The sequence below is a fragment of the Nycticebus coucang genome, chromosome 5 (assembly GCF_027406575.1).
Source record: "Nycticebus coucang isolate mNycCou1 chromosome 5, mNycCou1.pri, whole genome shotgun sequence".
NCBI classification, from domain to species: domain Eukaryota; kingdom Metazoa; phylum Chordata; class Mammalia; order Primates; family Lorisidae; genus Nycticebus; species Nycticebus coucang.
In genome coordinates this window covers 88300909-88315981 of record NC_069784.1, presented here as the reverse complement: position 1 = coordinate 88315981, position 15073 = coordinate 88300909, and the positions used below count along the sequence as shown (strand labels likewise).

The 15073-nt window shown below is 38.8% G+C and overlaps 1 protein-coding gene across 1 annotated transcript in view; it reads left to right on the top strand.

Annotated features, from left to right (window-relative positions):
• Positions 1 to 15073, top strand: part of REV3L (REV3 like, DNA directed polymerase zeta catalytic subunit) — a 203923-nt gene that overhangs the window by 132199 nt on the left and 56651 nt on the right. Inside the window, exons 18-20 of the mRNA XM_053590624.1 lie at positions 733 to 844; positions 10813 to 10928; positions 13223 to 13341. Coding sequence (XP_053446599.1) covers positions 733 to 844; positions 10813 to 10928; positions 13223 to 13341 — 347 coding nt within the window. The remainder of the gene's footprint in view (positions 1 to 732; positions 845 to 10812; positions 10929 to 13222; positions 13342 to 15073) is intronic.

Here is a 15073-nt window from a genome sequence, read left to right as displayed (position 1 = left end):
TTATATCATGAAATAGGCAAGCACTAGAAATTAGGGCTTTCTTTTTTTCTTTTTCCTAGAGAAGTAATTGTTAAACATTGTTGACATAACATTGATTAAACTATTCTCTATGAAGCAAAGCTCTTCCTATTAAGAAGAATAAAGACAGAAACAAAGTAATAAAAGTCCTTCATTGCTAACATATTGTTATCTTGGGAATTCTGTGAATGCGGACTTTTCAGGAGAATAACTGAAAATGCAAAATTTGAATTTTTAGTTGTATATCAAACTAGAAAATCTTTTAAGAAATTTTTTGAGGGCAGCACCTGTGGCTCAGTGAGCAGGGTGCCGGCCCCATATACCAAGGGTGGCGGGTTCAAACCCAGCCCCGGCCAAACTGCAACAAAAAAATAGCCGGGCGTTGTGGTGGGCGCCTGTAGTCCCAGCTACTCGGGAGGCTGAGGCAGGAGAATCGCCTAAGCCCAGGAGTTGGAGGTTGCTGTGAGCTGTGTGACGCCACGGCACTCTACCGAGGCAAAAAAGTGAAACTCTGTCTCTACAAAAAAAAAAAAAAAAAAGAAAGACATTTTTCGAGAAATTGAGTTTATTTTGTTTTTACTTTGGGGAATGCTTTCTTAGAAATATGTCAGTAGTACAATTTCACTTAAAAGTAAAGGATTTTTAATATTATGTAGTATATGTAATATACTGTCTTATATATAGTAAACAATAAACATTTTGTTTATTTTTTAGACATCAGATATCAGAACCCATTACTTATTAGATCTGGAATTACAGGACTAGAAGTTACCTATGCTGCTGATGAGAAGGCACTTTTTCAAGAAATTGCAAATATAATAAAGAGGTATTGTTAATATTTTCTGACTTTGCCTATTTTTGTTTAGTCTTTTCATACTATTGCAGATAGTAAGAGTGAAGGTAAAAGAGAAGGGAATCCCTTCCTGTGGCCCTTGTAAGTAGTTACCCCTGGAAAGATTTTGCACTTAAACCATTTCCATCAAATGGGGGATAGGAAACACAGGATATATTCTATTCTGAAGATTGAGGGGACAGTGGGAGAGAAATATTTGTTTAGCTGCTAGCTTCCCAGTTGGATTTTAGGGTGGTTTTTCTGTGGTACTGAAATAATGGAAAATTATACTAAAGTCAAATCATATTATTCATTAAATGGGTTTCTATCTTGGCAGTCAGCCATGATTTCAGTACCTTTTTTTTAATGCTTTTTGCATTCTACTCAAGCTAATATTTCCAAAAAGCTTTGGGATGTAATCTGTTCAGAAATTTAGCACTATCTGGTACATACTCTTGTGTACACAGTTCCTTAAAAATCTCTTTTGACCAGTTGGTGTTGATCTTGAACTTGATAGAAGACTATTGTCAACATATAAGGGAAGGATTTTTTTTTAAGCAAAAATACTTGAATTTAAAAATAAAATAATTAAATAGGTTGAAAGGGTGGCACTCAACCAACAGAGATCTCACACCAAGGCTTGTACGAAAGGTCTTTATTGGCGAGGGAGGGATGCTGCAGAGCAACACCAAGGAGGAGAGAAAAAGAGAGAGGAAAGACAGAGTGCACCTTTATATAAGTTCAGTTAGGGGAAGTCTCAGAATGGTGACAGGATGGTAGAATAGCCAATAAGGAGTTACTGCTCTGGCAGGAAGAGCCATTAGGGGCAGGCCATAGTTTGAAATTTTCATAAGGTAATTGGGACAAGGAGATGAGGTAAGTTTTGTGACTGGGGCAATTACCTAACATTCCTCCCTTCTTGATATGTTAAAAATAGGGGTTTGGCCTTGGGATGGGGACTTCGAGTTCTTTCTTCTGTAGCTTCTTCCTGCTTAGAGGGGCATGTAGTTTCAGTTGGCCAACTAAAAGACATTATGATTTTTTTTGCTGGGAAGATACAAGTTTTTGCTTTCAGACTGCCCTTTTAGTGGTGGCTATTTAGAAGTGGCGTTCAGGATAGTCTTGTGGCCTGGAGTAGAGTGTAGCCCAATCACAAAGAACAGTTTCTTTTTGTTGTAGGTTGGGAGCTGTATCTGGGGTGTAGGTTTGGAGCACCAACTGAGTAGTTACCTGTTGAGACAACTTTTGAGAGTTGAGTTTGAATAAAACGAGTTATTGAGTAGGAAATATCAGCTGTTCCTGTGCCTATGCCAGCCACGATTCCCACCACTGTCAGTAAGGGAAGTATGGCAACTTGTGCGGTCCATTTCATGCCAGTTGTTGGGTAGAGAGAAAGAGGAGGCACTGGAACAGGTTCATCTCCTGCAATAATTTTAAAATCAGGTAGCAACACAACTATGGAATAGAGACTCTGCATGTGAACAGGGGAATTCGGTATAATTTTTTTCCTGCAGAGAAACTGGAAGGAAGGATGGCACTTTCTTTGTAACTTCTTTTCTGGCTTGGAAGGGAAAGTGACTATATTAGAGTACTTCTATGGGTTCAGACCCGATAGGAGAGTGGCGCCAGTGAAGTTGAAGCAAAGAGGGTATGACTGGATGACTTGATTGAGTGAGGACACAAAAGGTTTAGTTTCGTGTGTGCAAGTTGTTAAATTAAGAGATGCAGGATCTGTTTTAGGAAGAAGTCCCCTAGCCTGGTGAGTTAAAAAGTATAGGAGGTGAGACTTTGTGGGTTAGAGTGTTGGCATATCTCACAGGATGATGTAAGTTGATCTAGAAATTCTGAATCTATGTGTGAAAGAGGAAAGAAAGTTTTGAGAAATTGTAGTAAAGTCTGAGAGTTGGGGTGAAATAACTTGTGGAGATAGATGATGAGGTTACAAGTGGGAAGTTGATTCGTTTCCTTTACTGTAGCAGCAATAGGAATAGAAATAAGTAGGAGGTGAGAGGAGGTGTCAGGAGATGAGTGTTGGAGAGCAGCTGCACGTGCTGCACGGTCGGCTCGCTTGTTACCCTTTGATATATGCGAGTGGTTAGATTGATGTGAACGACAATGGACAATGCTTATAGCCTTAGGTAATTTAGAAGCTTCTAGTAGTTTGACAATAAAGTGAGAGTTAAGAATAGGGTTATCTTTGTGTTACATAAGCCTCGCTCTTTCCATATAGCTGCATGGGATAATAATATGTGGAATGTGTACTTAGAATTAGTATAGATAGTGAGAGATTTATCTCGTGCTAGGGTGAAGGCTCTGGTTAGTGCTATTAGTTCTGCTTGTTGGTTAGCGGTGGAAGAGGGAAGAGAGTGTGCCTTGATCTCATTGGAGGATACAATTGCATAGTTTGCTCTACGAGTTCCCTCATATATAAAAGAACTGCCATTTGAAAACCAGAGGAGACTAGTATCAGGAAGAGGTCCTTCTTGTATGTTGGAGAGGCAAGGGAGAAGAGTGTCTAGTGTTTGAAAGCAATCGTGAGTGTGTGACGAGTCAGAGGGAGTAGGCAAGAGGGATGCAGGATTTAGTGTGGGACATGTGTTAAAAGATAACGATGGGTCAGATAAGAGAGAGGTTTGAAGGTTAAGAATGCGGCGTGGTGGCAGGGTTTGAATATTTTTGTATGTCAAAAAATCAGATAGAGAATGAGGGGAAAAGGCAATAGTAGGGGAATTAAAAGTGAGTTTCTTCAATTCTTGTATTAGAGTAACTGCGGCTGTCAATGCCTTGAGACAAGGGGCCCAATCTCGAATAGTATGATCTAACTGTTTTGAGAGATAAGTCACTGGAGCAAAGGTGGGGCCTAGCTGATGTCCAAGCACACCAAGAGTAAATCCACGGTTTTCTGTGACATATAGGAGGAAGTGGCGAGAATGATCAGAAAGGTGGAGGGCTGGAGCTTCTAATAAAACATGCTGTAGAGATTTAAAAGAAGTGGAAATGGAGGTTAGGAGAGGCTCATGAGGATCACCTCGAGTAGCATTATATAAAGGAGCAGTTAGGAGCGAAAAGTTGGGAATCCATGCTCTGAGGTATCCAGCTAATCTTAAAAAGGAGAGGAGTTCTCATTTTGTGATGGGTAGAGGAAAGTCACGAAGAAGGCTTTTTCTGTCTATGATAATAGCTTTGAAGCCTGGGGATAAAAGGACACTAAGGTAAGTGTCTTCTTGTTGGAGTAATTGAGCCTTTGAGGGAGAAAGACCGGATATCCTCTATCTGCAAGGAAATTAAGGAGGGAACAGGTGTTTTGCTTAGAGTTATGTAAGGTGGGACTACAGAGCAGGAGGTCATTGACATACTGAACTAAGGTTGAAGGAGAGGGATTATAGGACTGGAGGTCTTGTAATAATGTTTGGCCATATAAGGGGGGCTGTCACGAAATCCCTGGGGGAGTACAGTCCAAGTAAGTTGGGAAGAAGTCTGAGAAGTAGGGTCAGTCCATTTGAAGGCAAATAGGTCTTGGCAATTAGGGTGTAAGAGAATGGCGAAGAAGGCATCTTTGAGGTCTAGCACGGAGAAATAAGTGGTTTGAGGTGGGATGGTTGATAGGAGGGTGTATGGATTAGGGACTACTGGGTGTATAGGAGTGACTACAGAGTTGATGAGTCTTAGATCTTGTACTAAGCAATAAGTGCCATTAGGTTTTTTAATTGCTAGTATGGGAGTATTATATGGTGAGTGGGCAGGTCGTAAAAACCCCTTTTCTAGGAGATCTTGTGTAATAGGTTGAAGTCCCAGGAGACTAGATTGGGGAAGTAGATATTGACGTTGAGAAGGAAAAACAGAGGGATCTTTTAGTTTAACAAAAATTGGAGAGCAGGAGGCAATTGAGGGGGTTTTAGTATCCCAAACCTTAGGATTTACTTGCTCTGGTGGAATGGGCCAGAGCAACGGGTCTTTGATGGCTTGGGAAAGGACGAAGCCGAGTGAGGCAGAAGGAGAGGGGTCAGCATCTATCAATTTAAAATCAAAAGTGAGGGCGGTACCTAATTTGGAAAGTAAGTCACGTCCCAGAAGGGGAACTGAACAGGAAGGCAATACCAAAAAGGAATGTATAAATGAGAAATTGAATTGTCAATCATGCTGTGTAAAAAAGGAGTTTGACACGGACAGTGGGAAAAATCCTCTATCCCGACAATAGAGGTGGGCGACAGGGAGGTAGGACCCAGCGGTAGGTAGGACCCAACTCTTTAGAGTTCCCTATTCCCATTGACCTAGCCCAGGGCTTTCATGGTAGGTGAAAGGTAGGTAGGACCCAACTCTTTAAGAACTGGGAAGCCAGCTCCTGTGTCTAATAGGAAGGCGATCATCCTACCTGCCACCATCAGGGTTAGCCTTGGCTCTGCAGAGGTGATCTTGGTTGGGTGAGAGAAGCCAGGGTCCCGTCAGTCTTTAGAAGAGGCAAGCCCCAACAAGTCTGCTGTAGGTATGGCAGATTGGCTGGCTCCATGTCCTCTCTGGACCAAGGGGCAGTCAGCCTTCCAAGGCCCTTTCTTTTGCAGAGAGGACATGGCCCCAGCAGGGGCCTAGGATTGGGGCAACATCATACCCAGTGGCCTTCTTCATATTTGTAGCATGGTCCAAGTGGTTGAGTTATGAAGCGGCCTTTGGCCCCTGATGACTTAGGCAGGTTAGGAATGATGGCCTCAGTGACACTGTTTATAATGTTTTGAGCTAGCATTTGATAATTTTGGGTTTGAAATTTTGTATTTTCTCTTCAGAAAACATCATCTCGCCCTGTGTAAACCTTAAAGGCTGTGTCTAAGATCACGGCATGGGGTGTCTGGGGTCTGTGCTCCAAATGCTTTAGTTTAAGTTTGATGTCGGGGTAACTTTGGTTAAAGAAATAAGTCATGAGAACATTTTCCCCATCTATTATTTTAGGATCTAAGTTAGTATACTTAACAAAAGCTTCAGTAAGGTGTTGGAGGAAAGCTGAAGGATTCTCAGACTTATCTTGTATGACTTCCCGTAATTTATCATAATTGATAGCCTTTTGGCGGAAGCTCTAAATCCACAAAGAATGTAGGTAATAAAAATGTCTCTACTTTTTCTCCCAGCATTATCATTATACTTTTAATTTGGCTGGGAGTTAGGGACCGAGGTGTTACCTGTAGGATGCTCATTGTTTGACATATGAAATTGATCTGCTGCCTCTTTTGCCCTCTCTCACTCTCTGTGTGTGCTTGTCAGAGGTCAGGGTATTAGCTACAATAACAAAAACATCATGCCAGGTAAGTTGATAGGACATAGTAATAAATTGAAACTCCTGAATAAAATGAGAAGGATTAGAAGTAAAGGAACCTAGTCGAAACTTAAGGTGTGTGAGTTTAGTTATGGGGAAAGGAACATAAACAGAAACTATGCCATGGACTCCAGTTACCTCGCAGAGCAGGTCCAGGAAGTGAGAGGGCGCTGAAGGTCCCTCTAATTCTGGAGATCGATGGGAACAGGATCAGGTGAGGGGACCAGAGGGAAGTGAAGGATGAGTAGTGGACATAGTAGAATTAGTTTGTAATTTGTCTACATTGCTACACGGTGGCACTGTAGGACTATCATATGGAGGAGCTGGAGGAGGAAAGGGGTAAAGAGGTCCGGAAGTGTTTCTTGGATTAGCTGGTGGTGGACAGAGAGAACATGGAAGAACTCTGAGGTCTAGTTGGAGGGGAGGAGTTAGGAAACGAGCTCAGATTGGTTGATGGGGAGTAGGAGGGAGAAAGGGTGGAGGCAACTATGTGGTTGAGGGAGGAGCCAAATGTGGCTGAGCCAGAACAGGCATTACTCCAGTTTCTGAACCGGTGGCCACCTGCCTGTGCAGCGGAGGTTCATTTGCCGGGTCAAATAGGTTTGGTTTGGGGAGGTAGAGAGTAGAAGAGCCCTTAACTACAAGAATTTTGGAATCACCGAAACATAAATTAGGCTTGGTTCTAAGATACGAGAAGCCCTGAACACAGGGGACCTCACTCCATTTGCCAAGGTGTTCACAATAGTTACATAAGTTTCAAATTAAAGAAAAATCACATGAACCATAACTTGGTCAGATACTTTGGTTGTCTAGTTTATAAAGTGGCCAAACCTGGGTAGAGAGTTTAATTAATTTTTTTGGCTTTAAGTCTAATCCCTAATTCTACCAGGTGGCGTAATAAGCACCCTAGGGGGAGTTCCGTGGGTTAGAATGGCCTGCACCCATGGCCATTCGTCACAGGAATAAAGCATGAGCAGAATCACGTAAGGCCCAGGACAAAGGACGGAGGTCTCCGCTGCTTTGTTGCTGGCCATGAGGATGAGAACACAGTCTAGGACAGTCGTCACTGTATCCCAGATCAGTGTTAGACTCTTGGGGCGGAGGAGAGCTTGAGACCTGGCGCAGGAATTTTTGTAAGAGGAGTGAAAGCCCTGGGCTAGGTCAATGGGAATAGGGAACTCAAGCCTCGAGAAACGGGTGAATCACCAGGAATGTAAGCAACCCAGCCCACGATTAGGGAAAACTCGCTCGCATAGGGGTACTCACCAAGTCTGAATGAGGCCGGTGTTGAGTGCTGGTTAGAGTGCCTTGGCAGATGGACACAGGCCGATGAGGTGGTGAGTGCCAGGAGTGTAAGAAGAGGATAGGGAGCCTCCAGGAGCTAAAACCCCATGGAAGAGGTGGAAGCTACCCTTGGGGGCGTTCCCTAATTAGATCCCACTTCTGACACCAGATGAAAGGGTGGCACTCGACCGGCAGAGATCTCACAGACCACCAAGGCTTGTACAGAAGGTCTTTATATAAGTTCCGTTAGGGGAAGTCTCAGAATGGTGACAGGGTGGTAGAAGAGCCAATAAGGAGTTACTGCTCTGGCAGGAAGAGCCATTAGGGGCAGGCCATAAGTTTGAAATTTTCAGTTGTAATTGGAACAAGGGGATGAGGTAAATTTTGCAACTGGGACAATTAACCTAACATCAGTCATTTATATTTTTCTAAGAGTGTAACTCTTAGTAACAATGGACCTTCTTATTAATTCCTTCACTTCCTACAAACTTAAGTTTTCTACCGATTGCTAGGTTTAGGTATTTAAATGGTTAAAACAGGCTCGAATATACTCTTTGGATCCTGATGTACAGATAAAAGCTCTCCTTGAGCATGTTGTTACACTCTTCCCTTCCTGTTCTGCCTATATAGTCAAACATTTTAATGCCTGTTTTGAGTCACTCTTAGTACTAAACTCTCAAGCAGGTTTGTCTGTGTGCATATTGGAATCTTTCAGTTCTCTGATTACTGATGATCCTTAGAGCCACTTGATACTTCTGTCCCAGTTTCTATGTACTGGAAAGGTAGATAGTCCATCTTTTACTGCTCTAAAAAGAGTTTACCTTGGCAGTGCCCGTAGCTCAGTGGGTAGGGCGCCAGCCACATACACCAAGGCTGGCAGGTTCAAATCTATCCTGGGCCACCTAAAATTAGCAGTGACAACTGCAACAACAACAACAATAAAATAATAGCCGGTGTTGGGGCAAGCGCCTGTAGTCCCAGATACTTGGAAGGCTGAGGCAAGAGAATCGCTTAAGCCTAGGAGTTTGAGGTTGCTGTGAGCTGTGATGCGATGGCACTCAACTGAGGGTGACATAGTGAGACTCTGTCTCAAAAAAAAAGAGTTTATCTTTATTAGAAGAGATGAAGTTGGTATCAACAAAGATGTGATAGGTTTTGAATGTTATGTATATTGGAAGAGTAAGTAACAATAAGGGTGTTGAGATACTTCTGTTTCTTTGGGTACCCTGAGATCTTTCTGGACTTCCTTTCTGGATATCCACCTCATTGTTGCTCACTGCTTTGCTTTCTCTTGCTTGTCTATGCTCACACCACGATACCGCTCTTTGTTCCAGAATTATCAGTTCTGTGTCACTCTCTCCCAAGAAGACACTTTTTTCTAGGTTGGTGGAGAGGTTCATCAAGCCTCTTAATAACTGCTTATTAAATTAACCCATTTTCTTAGAAATTGTAACCCTATTTGTATAGAGAAAAATACATAGATATCTGTTACCTTTTTCTCTTAACAAGTTTGAAGGCTGCTCTTCAGATCTGTAGTATAACAATGGAACATGAGCAGATCACCAGGTATTAAAATTTATATTATAGAATATACTTTCACAGGGCCTTTAGAGAATAAGAAAAATAAAAAGGATGCCGTCAGAGAAGTTTGAACTTAGTTGTTTAGATATCAGCCACTTAACTGCTCCAGTATTAAAAATCAGAAAATGCTCCTGTGATATTCTAATTTTTATTGACTAAATAAAAACTGAAGCCTTTCAACACTCACTTCAAGAAAGTAACTATGGAAGTATGATAAAATATTAGCATTTCAATTCTAAAAGAAGATCTCGTAACCTACTCATGATAAACTATTTTACCATAGATTTTCAGAATAGCCATGAAAGGATATATCAGTAAATTAGTGTAATCACCTTGGCTGAAGCTAAGGGTATTACTGATATAATCTGCACAGGCTGCATGTCCCACAATTCAGAGAGATTTTATGAATGTAAAACCCAACTTATTAAATTTGGTGGTATTTCATTGTACCTTTTGGCTTTTATAAAGATTGTAATAATTAGAGTAATTTAGAACTTCTAATTGATGGAGCTATTATTGTTTTTGTTCTCAAAACTTAATAAGACTATACTTGGGGCGGCGCCTGTGGCTCAAAGGGGTAGGGCGCCAGCCCCATATGCCAGAGGTGCTGGGTTCAAACCCAGCCCCGGCCAAAAACTGCAAAAAATAAAAATAAGACTATACTCAGTTTCTCTCTCTCTCCCCCATACAGTTTTCCCTTTGAAGTAAATCTTCATTTTTACTTTCCTTTAGACTATGTGCATACTAAAACCACACATTCCTCCATGGTGGTCCTATAAGGAACCACAAAGAGGCTCCTTCGGATTTGGATGCAAGTCGTTAGTTCAATTTTACCAGCACAACTCTGTGACCACAATAAGCAAATTTTTCTCCTAAATTGTTGTGCTTACCTTCCCTACATTAATTTCACCTCTACTAACATTTCATTCTTCCATTAAGCCAAATCACCTTCATCTTAAGTTTAGAGGACAAGCTTGTTACTACTTATGCCTTATTTCACATAGAGACTAAGTCTTTACTAAAAACTAAGTGAGAAAGACAGGTATTCTCATTTTATTTGCTGGTATTAAAACTGGGAAAGTTAAGGACAGTATAGATTAGAAAGGTAGATGACCTAGGGGATCTTTTTCAAAATACCACGCCTACACATACCCTCATACTTCACCTTGCATTACCCATTTCACTGGTAATGACTTGCTTTTCCTCCCAATTTCCATCAGCCTTTCTCAAGTTATAACAAACACATAGATATGTAAGCAAAAACCATACCCACTTTACAAAAGTAGCTTCAAGTGAAGTATTCTCAGCACTTTGGGAGGCCAACATGGGCAGATCTCTTAATCCCAGGAGTTCAAGATCAGCATAGGCAATGCAGCAAGATCTTGTCTCTACCAAAAGAAAGTCAAAAAATTGGCCAAGCATGAGGTCATGCGCCTGTAGTCCCAGCTACTTTGGAGGATGAGGCAGGAGGATCACTTGAGTTCAGGAGTTTCAGGTTGCAGTGAACTATGATGACACCACTGCATTCTAGTCCAGACAACAGAGCAAGACCCTATCTCAAAAAATTTAAAAATAAACTTAAAAAAATAAAAATTTTAAAAAATTAAGTATACTTACCACCCATCCCTTTCTCTGTGAAAATTCTATAGGTACCACTGTATCATCCCTTCCCCCATCTGAGAACCATTATAGAATATAATTTTTATTTTTTTACTTTTTATCATGAAGAAGCAGTTGTTCTGGTTAAAGGTTTAGACATTTGGTACTTGTTTAATTTTTTTCATTGCTTCTTTAGGTATGATCCTGATATTCTGCTAGGATATGAAATTCAGATGCACTCCTGGGGCTACCTCTTACAAAGGGCTGCTGCTTTAAGTGTTAACTTATGTCAAATGATTTCTCGTGTGCCAGGTATGTAGTATTAGGAGTGTTAAATCATTTTTCATATATATAGGTATCTTTTAAATAATCACACCATGTATTCCATTTCTATTATACTTCCTTTATCCAGCACTTTATCACACATATTTTTCTTTATTTTGAGATAATCTTCACAATTATAACAAAGCTATGTAACATTTCTTTGATTTGATGTACTATAATTTTATTCTGTTTGTCTGATTCTATTTCTTATCTATTTGGTTGATGGAGGAGGACAGGATGGGTTATGCAATACTAATTGTTACCTAATCCTTCGTTTTTACTTGAGTATGAGGATAAAATCTTGCATGAATTTTGAAATTTGATTCTAATTGAAGAGCATAGTAATACTATTCATACTGAAATTACTTAGAGTTTTATAATTTACTTTTTAAAATTATGTTTTCTTTATAACCACAAGCTCTTTAATAAACTCATTTCAAAGTTTTCCCAGAAGTCCTGCTAGAGCAAATCTGGGAGGGAGAAAGACAAAATTCAAAATTGATAAAATTAATCAAGGGAGAGGGGAATAACTTATTAAAGTTGTTATTTTAGTAAAATATCTTAAGTGTTCGTAAATTTAAAGGGAAAAGTTGAAGCTGAAAGTTTTAAGGACAGTAAAGAAATATTGTAAGCTTTGCAAAAGACTGGAATAAAAAGGCACAGATAAATATGTACTGTAGGCAAGTTTAGTTTTCGCTGCCTGGATTTTTTTGTAGCTTTTGGGTCCTTTGCATAATATGAATGGTGGTATATCTCAATTTCTCCAGTATTTCTTGTGGACTACATTTGCAAATATTCAGGGGAGGCATCATTAGTGTTCAAGTACATTTGTTAATTGTAACAGGTAAGACATCTGACTGTATTAGAAAAGTGAATGAAAGCTCAACTTCTTTCAGAATCACTGCCGAAGCTATCTTTATGAGGCAATATGGTATAATTACAAAGGATATGCATAGTAGTGGTAAAAAGCACAAATACTGGAGAAAGACTACCTGGGTTCAAATCCTGACTATGCCTCTCTGTAGCTATATCAGATAAGTTGCTTACCTTATCCTTTCCTCAGTATATTCATCTGTAAAATAAAGATAATAATAAAATGTATCTCATAGGATGATTGTGATATAAACACTATATAAGTTAGAGTACTAATTCTCTTATATGATCTGAGAGAATTTTTGACATTTTTTACCTCTATACTAACAAGGATATAACATTTCTTAGTAGAATTATTCTGTAGTACAAAATGGAAATTATACTAACTTCACAGGTGGTTGTATTAAAATAAAAGAAATAATGTTGGTAAAGTTCTACAATATAATAGTCATTCAATGTATAGTTAATATTTATATTGTAGAGCTTCTAATCATCAACATTCATATATACGTAGTGTTATATAGGAGAAACACATTTTAATTTCTATTCCAGGTAAAATCATCTCCTTAGAAACTAAACTCACAGTTCTATTTGCTGTGAAGAACTCTTCATCTAACTCTCCATTTACATTTAAGAGAATTTCATCCTGAATATGAATATCATTAATTGATGTCAACAAATTTTCAGAGAATTATTTAGTTTAAAAATTCTACCATTTTTTTCCTTAAGAAATGACCAGTTTAACACTGTACAAACTCTTCCTTGCTAAAACCAAAGAAATGTTGTAGCATTGGGTGTTAGTAAAAATAGTACCAGGCTGGGTACAGTGGCATGCACATGTAGCTACATCTACTCTGAAAGGTAAAGTGGGAGGATCACTAGAGCCCAGAAGTTCCAGGCTGCAGTTCATCATGATCATGCCTGTGAATAGCCACTGCACCTTACCTAGATAATAGTGAGACCCCCATCTCTTTAAAAAAAAAAAACTGAAATTACTGGGTGGCGCCTGTGGCTCAAGGAGTAGGGCGCCAGTCCCATATGCCGGAGGTGGCGGGTTCAAACCCAGCCCTGGTCAAAAACCAAAAAAAAAAAAAAAAAAAACTGAAATTACCAAATTTAAGGAAATAGAGTTTATTATTTAAATATATATAGAAAGAGAGAAACACACACAGGGGAAAAGGGAGGGATTTCAGGCATATTTCATAAAATTTCCTTCATGTAAGAAAGAAAAATTGGAGTTTTTTTAGTCAAAATAATGAGTATTCTTAAGTCCAGTATAAAATACACTGTGAATTACATTTGCCTTTAATCTTCATCTGTAATTTTTATTATCATCATTTTCTTTGGCATAATTTGCTTGAAAATTCGTTTTCCGCAAGCCCTGATACAATCTCTATTCATTTCTATAGATGACAAAATTGAGAACAGATTTGCACCTGAAAGAGATGAATATGGGTCAGATACAATGAGTGAGATAAATGTTGTTGGCCGAATTACACTGAATCTTTGGAGGATCATGAGAAATGAGGTAAGGTGCTTTATCTAACATTTTATTTGGAAGTAAGAGATTAGATCAATATAGTGATTTAATGGCATTGTCAGGCAATATTTGCTATTAAAGAAAAAGAAAAATCATTAATAGAATATTAGTCTGACTTACTCTGTAATTTATGCTTTTTCGTGAATTACTTTTATTATACTTCAGTAGAGTTATGAAATCATAAAAATGCAAAGCTACACAGGCATTAGACTTCGATGTTACCAATGAATTTTAATTTTTTTCTATTGGTGTCTAAGGCAGAATAGCTAGAATAGTCTAGCTATACTATACTATAGGACAATAATAAAATACTCTTTGTATGTTTTGAATATTATATAATTTCATCATTTTTTGCACTTCAGGGCAGATGAATTCCACTTGGCTTTGTTGATTTATTGTAGTAAGAGCCTACACATGGGAAGAAGCTTCTCTCTTTTTTTTTTTATTGTTTGGGGATTCATTGAGGGTACAATAAGCCAGGTTATACTGGTTGCAATTGTTAGGTAAAGTCCCTCTTGCAATCATGTCTTGCCCCCTGGAAGAAGCTTCTCAAACTAAAGATATTTAAATACTAGGTTGGATTAGTAAGATACATTAAGATACATTAGAGACATAGAAAATACTTGAAAAAAGTTAATACATTAGGCTTTGGGGGCCCAAATAAGGATTTTGGGCAGTTTCAACGAACTATCCCAGTAATTTACAATCACATAGATAACACTTTCACACAAAAAAATGTACATCATAGGATTTTCCTAGATAATATTGACATCCTTGCAGTTGCCTGATTTCTCTTCTTGAAATGTGAAAAGATATCCACTATAAATTGGTCTAGTCTTAGATTTAGACTAATATCAGCTAAAATGTTTCTATTTAGAAGAAAGCTCATGTTCAGTTGTTTTTCTTTGAAACTACTTTCTCATTATGCACTTTCTATAATATATTTACTATTCACTATGATTTTTCTAGCTTTTCTGAGCTTAATGTAAAACATTTGACTTTCCAGGTATTCCTTATGCAATTCGCGGGGGGGCACTATTGTATGGTAATTATATCACATAAGGAAATATATTCTTTATATTTCCTTTCTGTACCATAAGCCTGAAGTTCTGAAATGCTCACATTTCATCTAATTAGAAAATGTAGTTTAACATACGTAATTCTGTAAATGTAATTCACCATATTAACAGAAGGAAAACAAAGACCACATGATCTTCTCAATAAACGGAGAAAAAACATTTGATAAAATTCAGCATCCTTTTTCTAATTAGAAAACTTAAGAATACAGGCATAGGTGGCACATTTCTTAAACTGATTGAAGCCATCTATGACAAACCCACCACTAACATTTTACTGAATGGAGTAAAACTGAAAGCTTTTCCACTTAGAACTGGAACCAGACAGGGTTGTCCTCTATTGTCACTACTGTTCACCATAGTGCTGGAAGTTCTAGCCAGTACAATCAGGCAAGAGAAAGAAATAAAAGGCATCCAAGTGGGGGAAGAGGAGGTCAAACTCTCCCTCTTTGCCAACAATATGATCTTATACTTAGAGAACCCCAAAGACTCAACCACAAGACTCCTGGAAGTGATCAAAAAATACAGTAATGTCACAGGATATAAAATCAATGTTCACAAATCGGTAGCCTTTATACATGCCAATAACAGTCAAGATAAGAAGCTAATTAAGGACACAATCCCCTTCACAGTAGCTTCAAAGA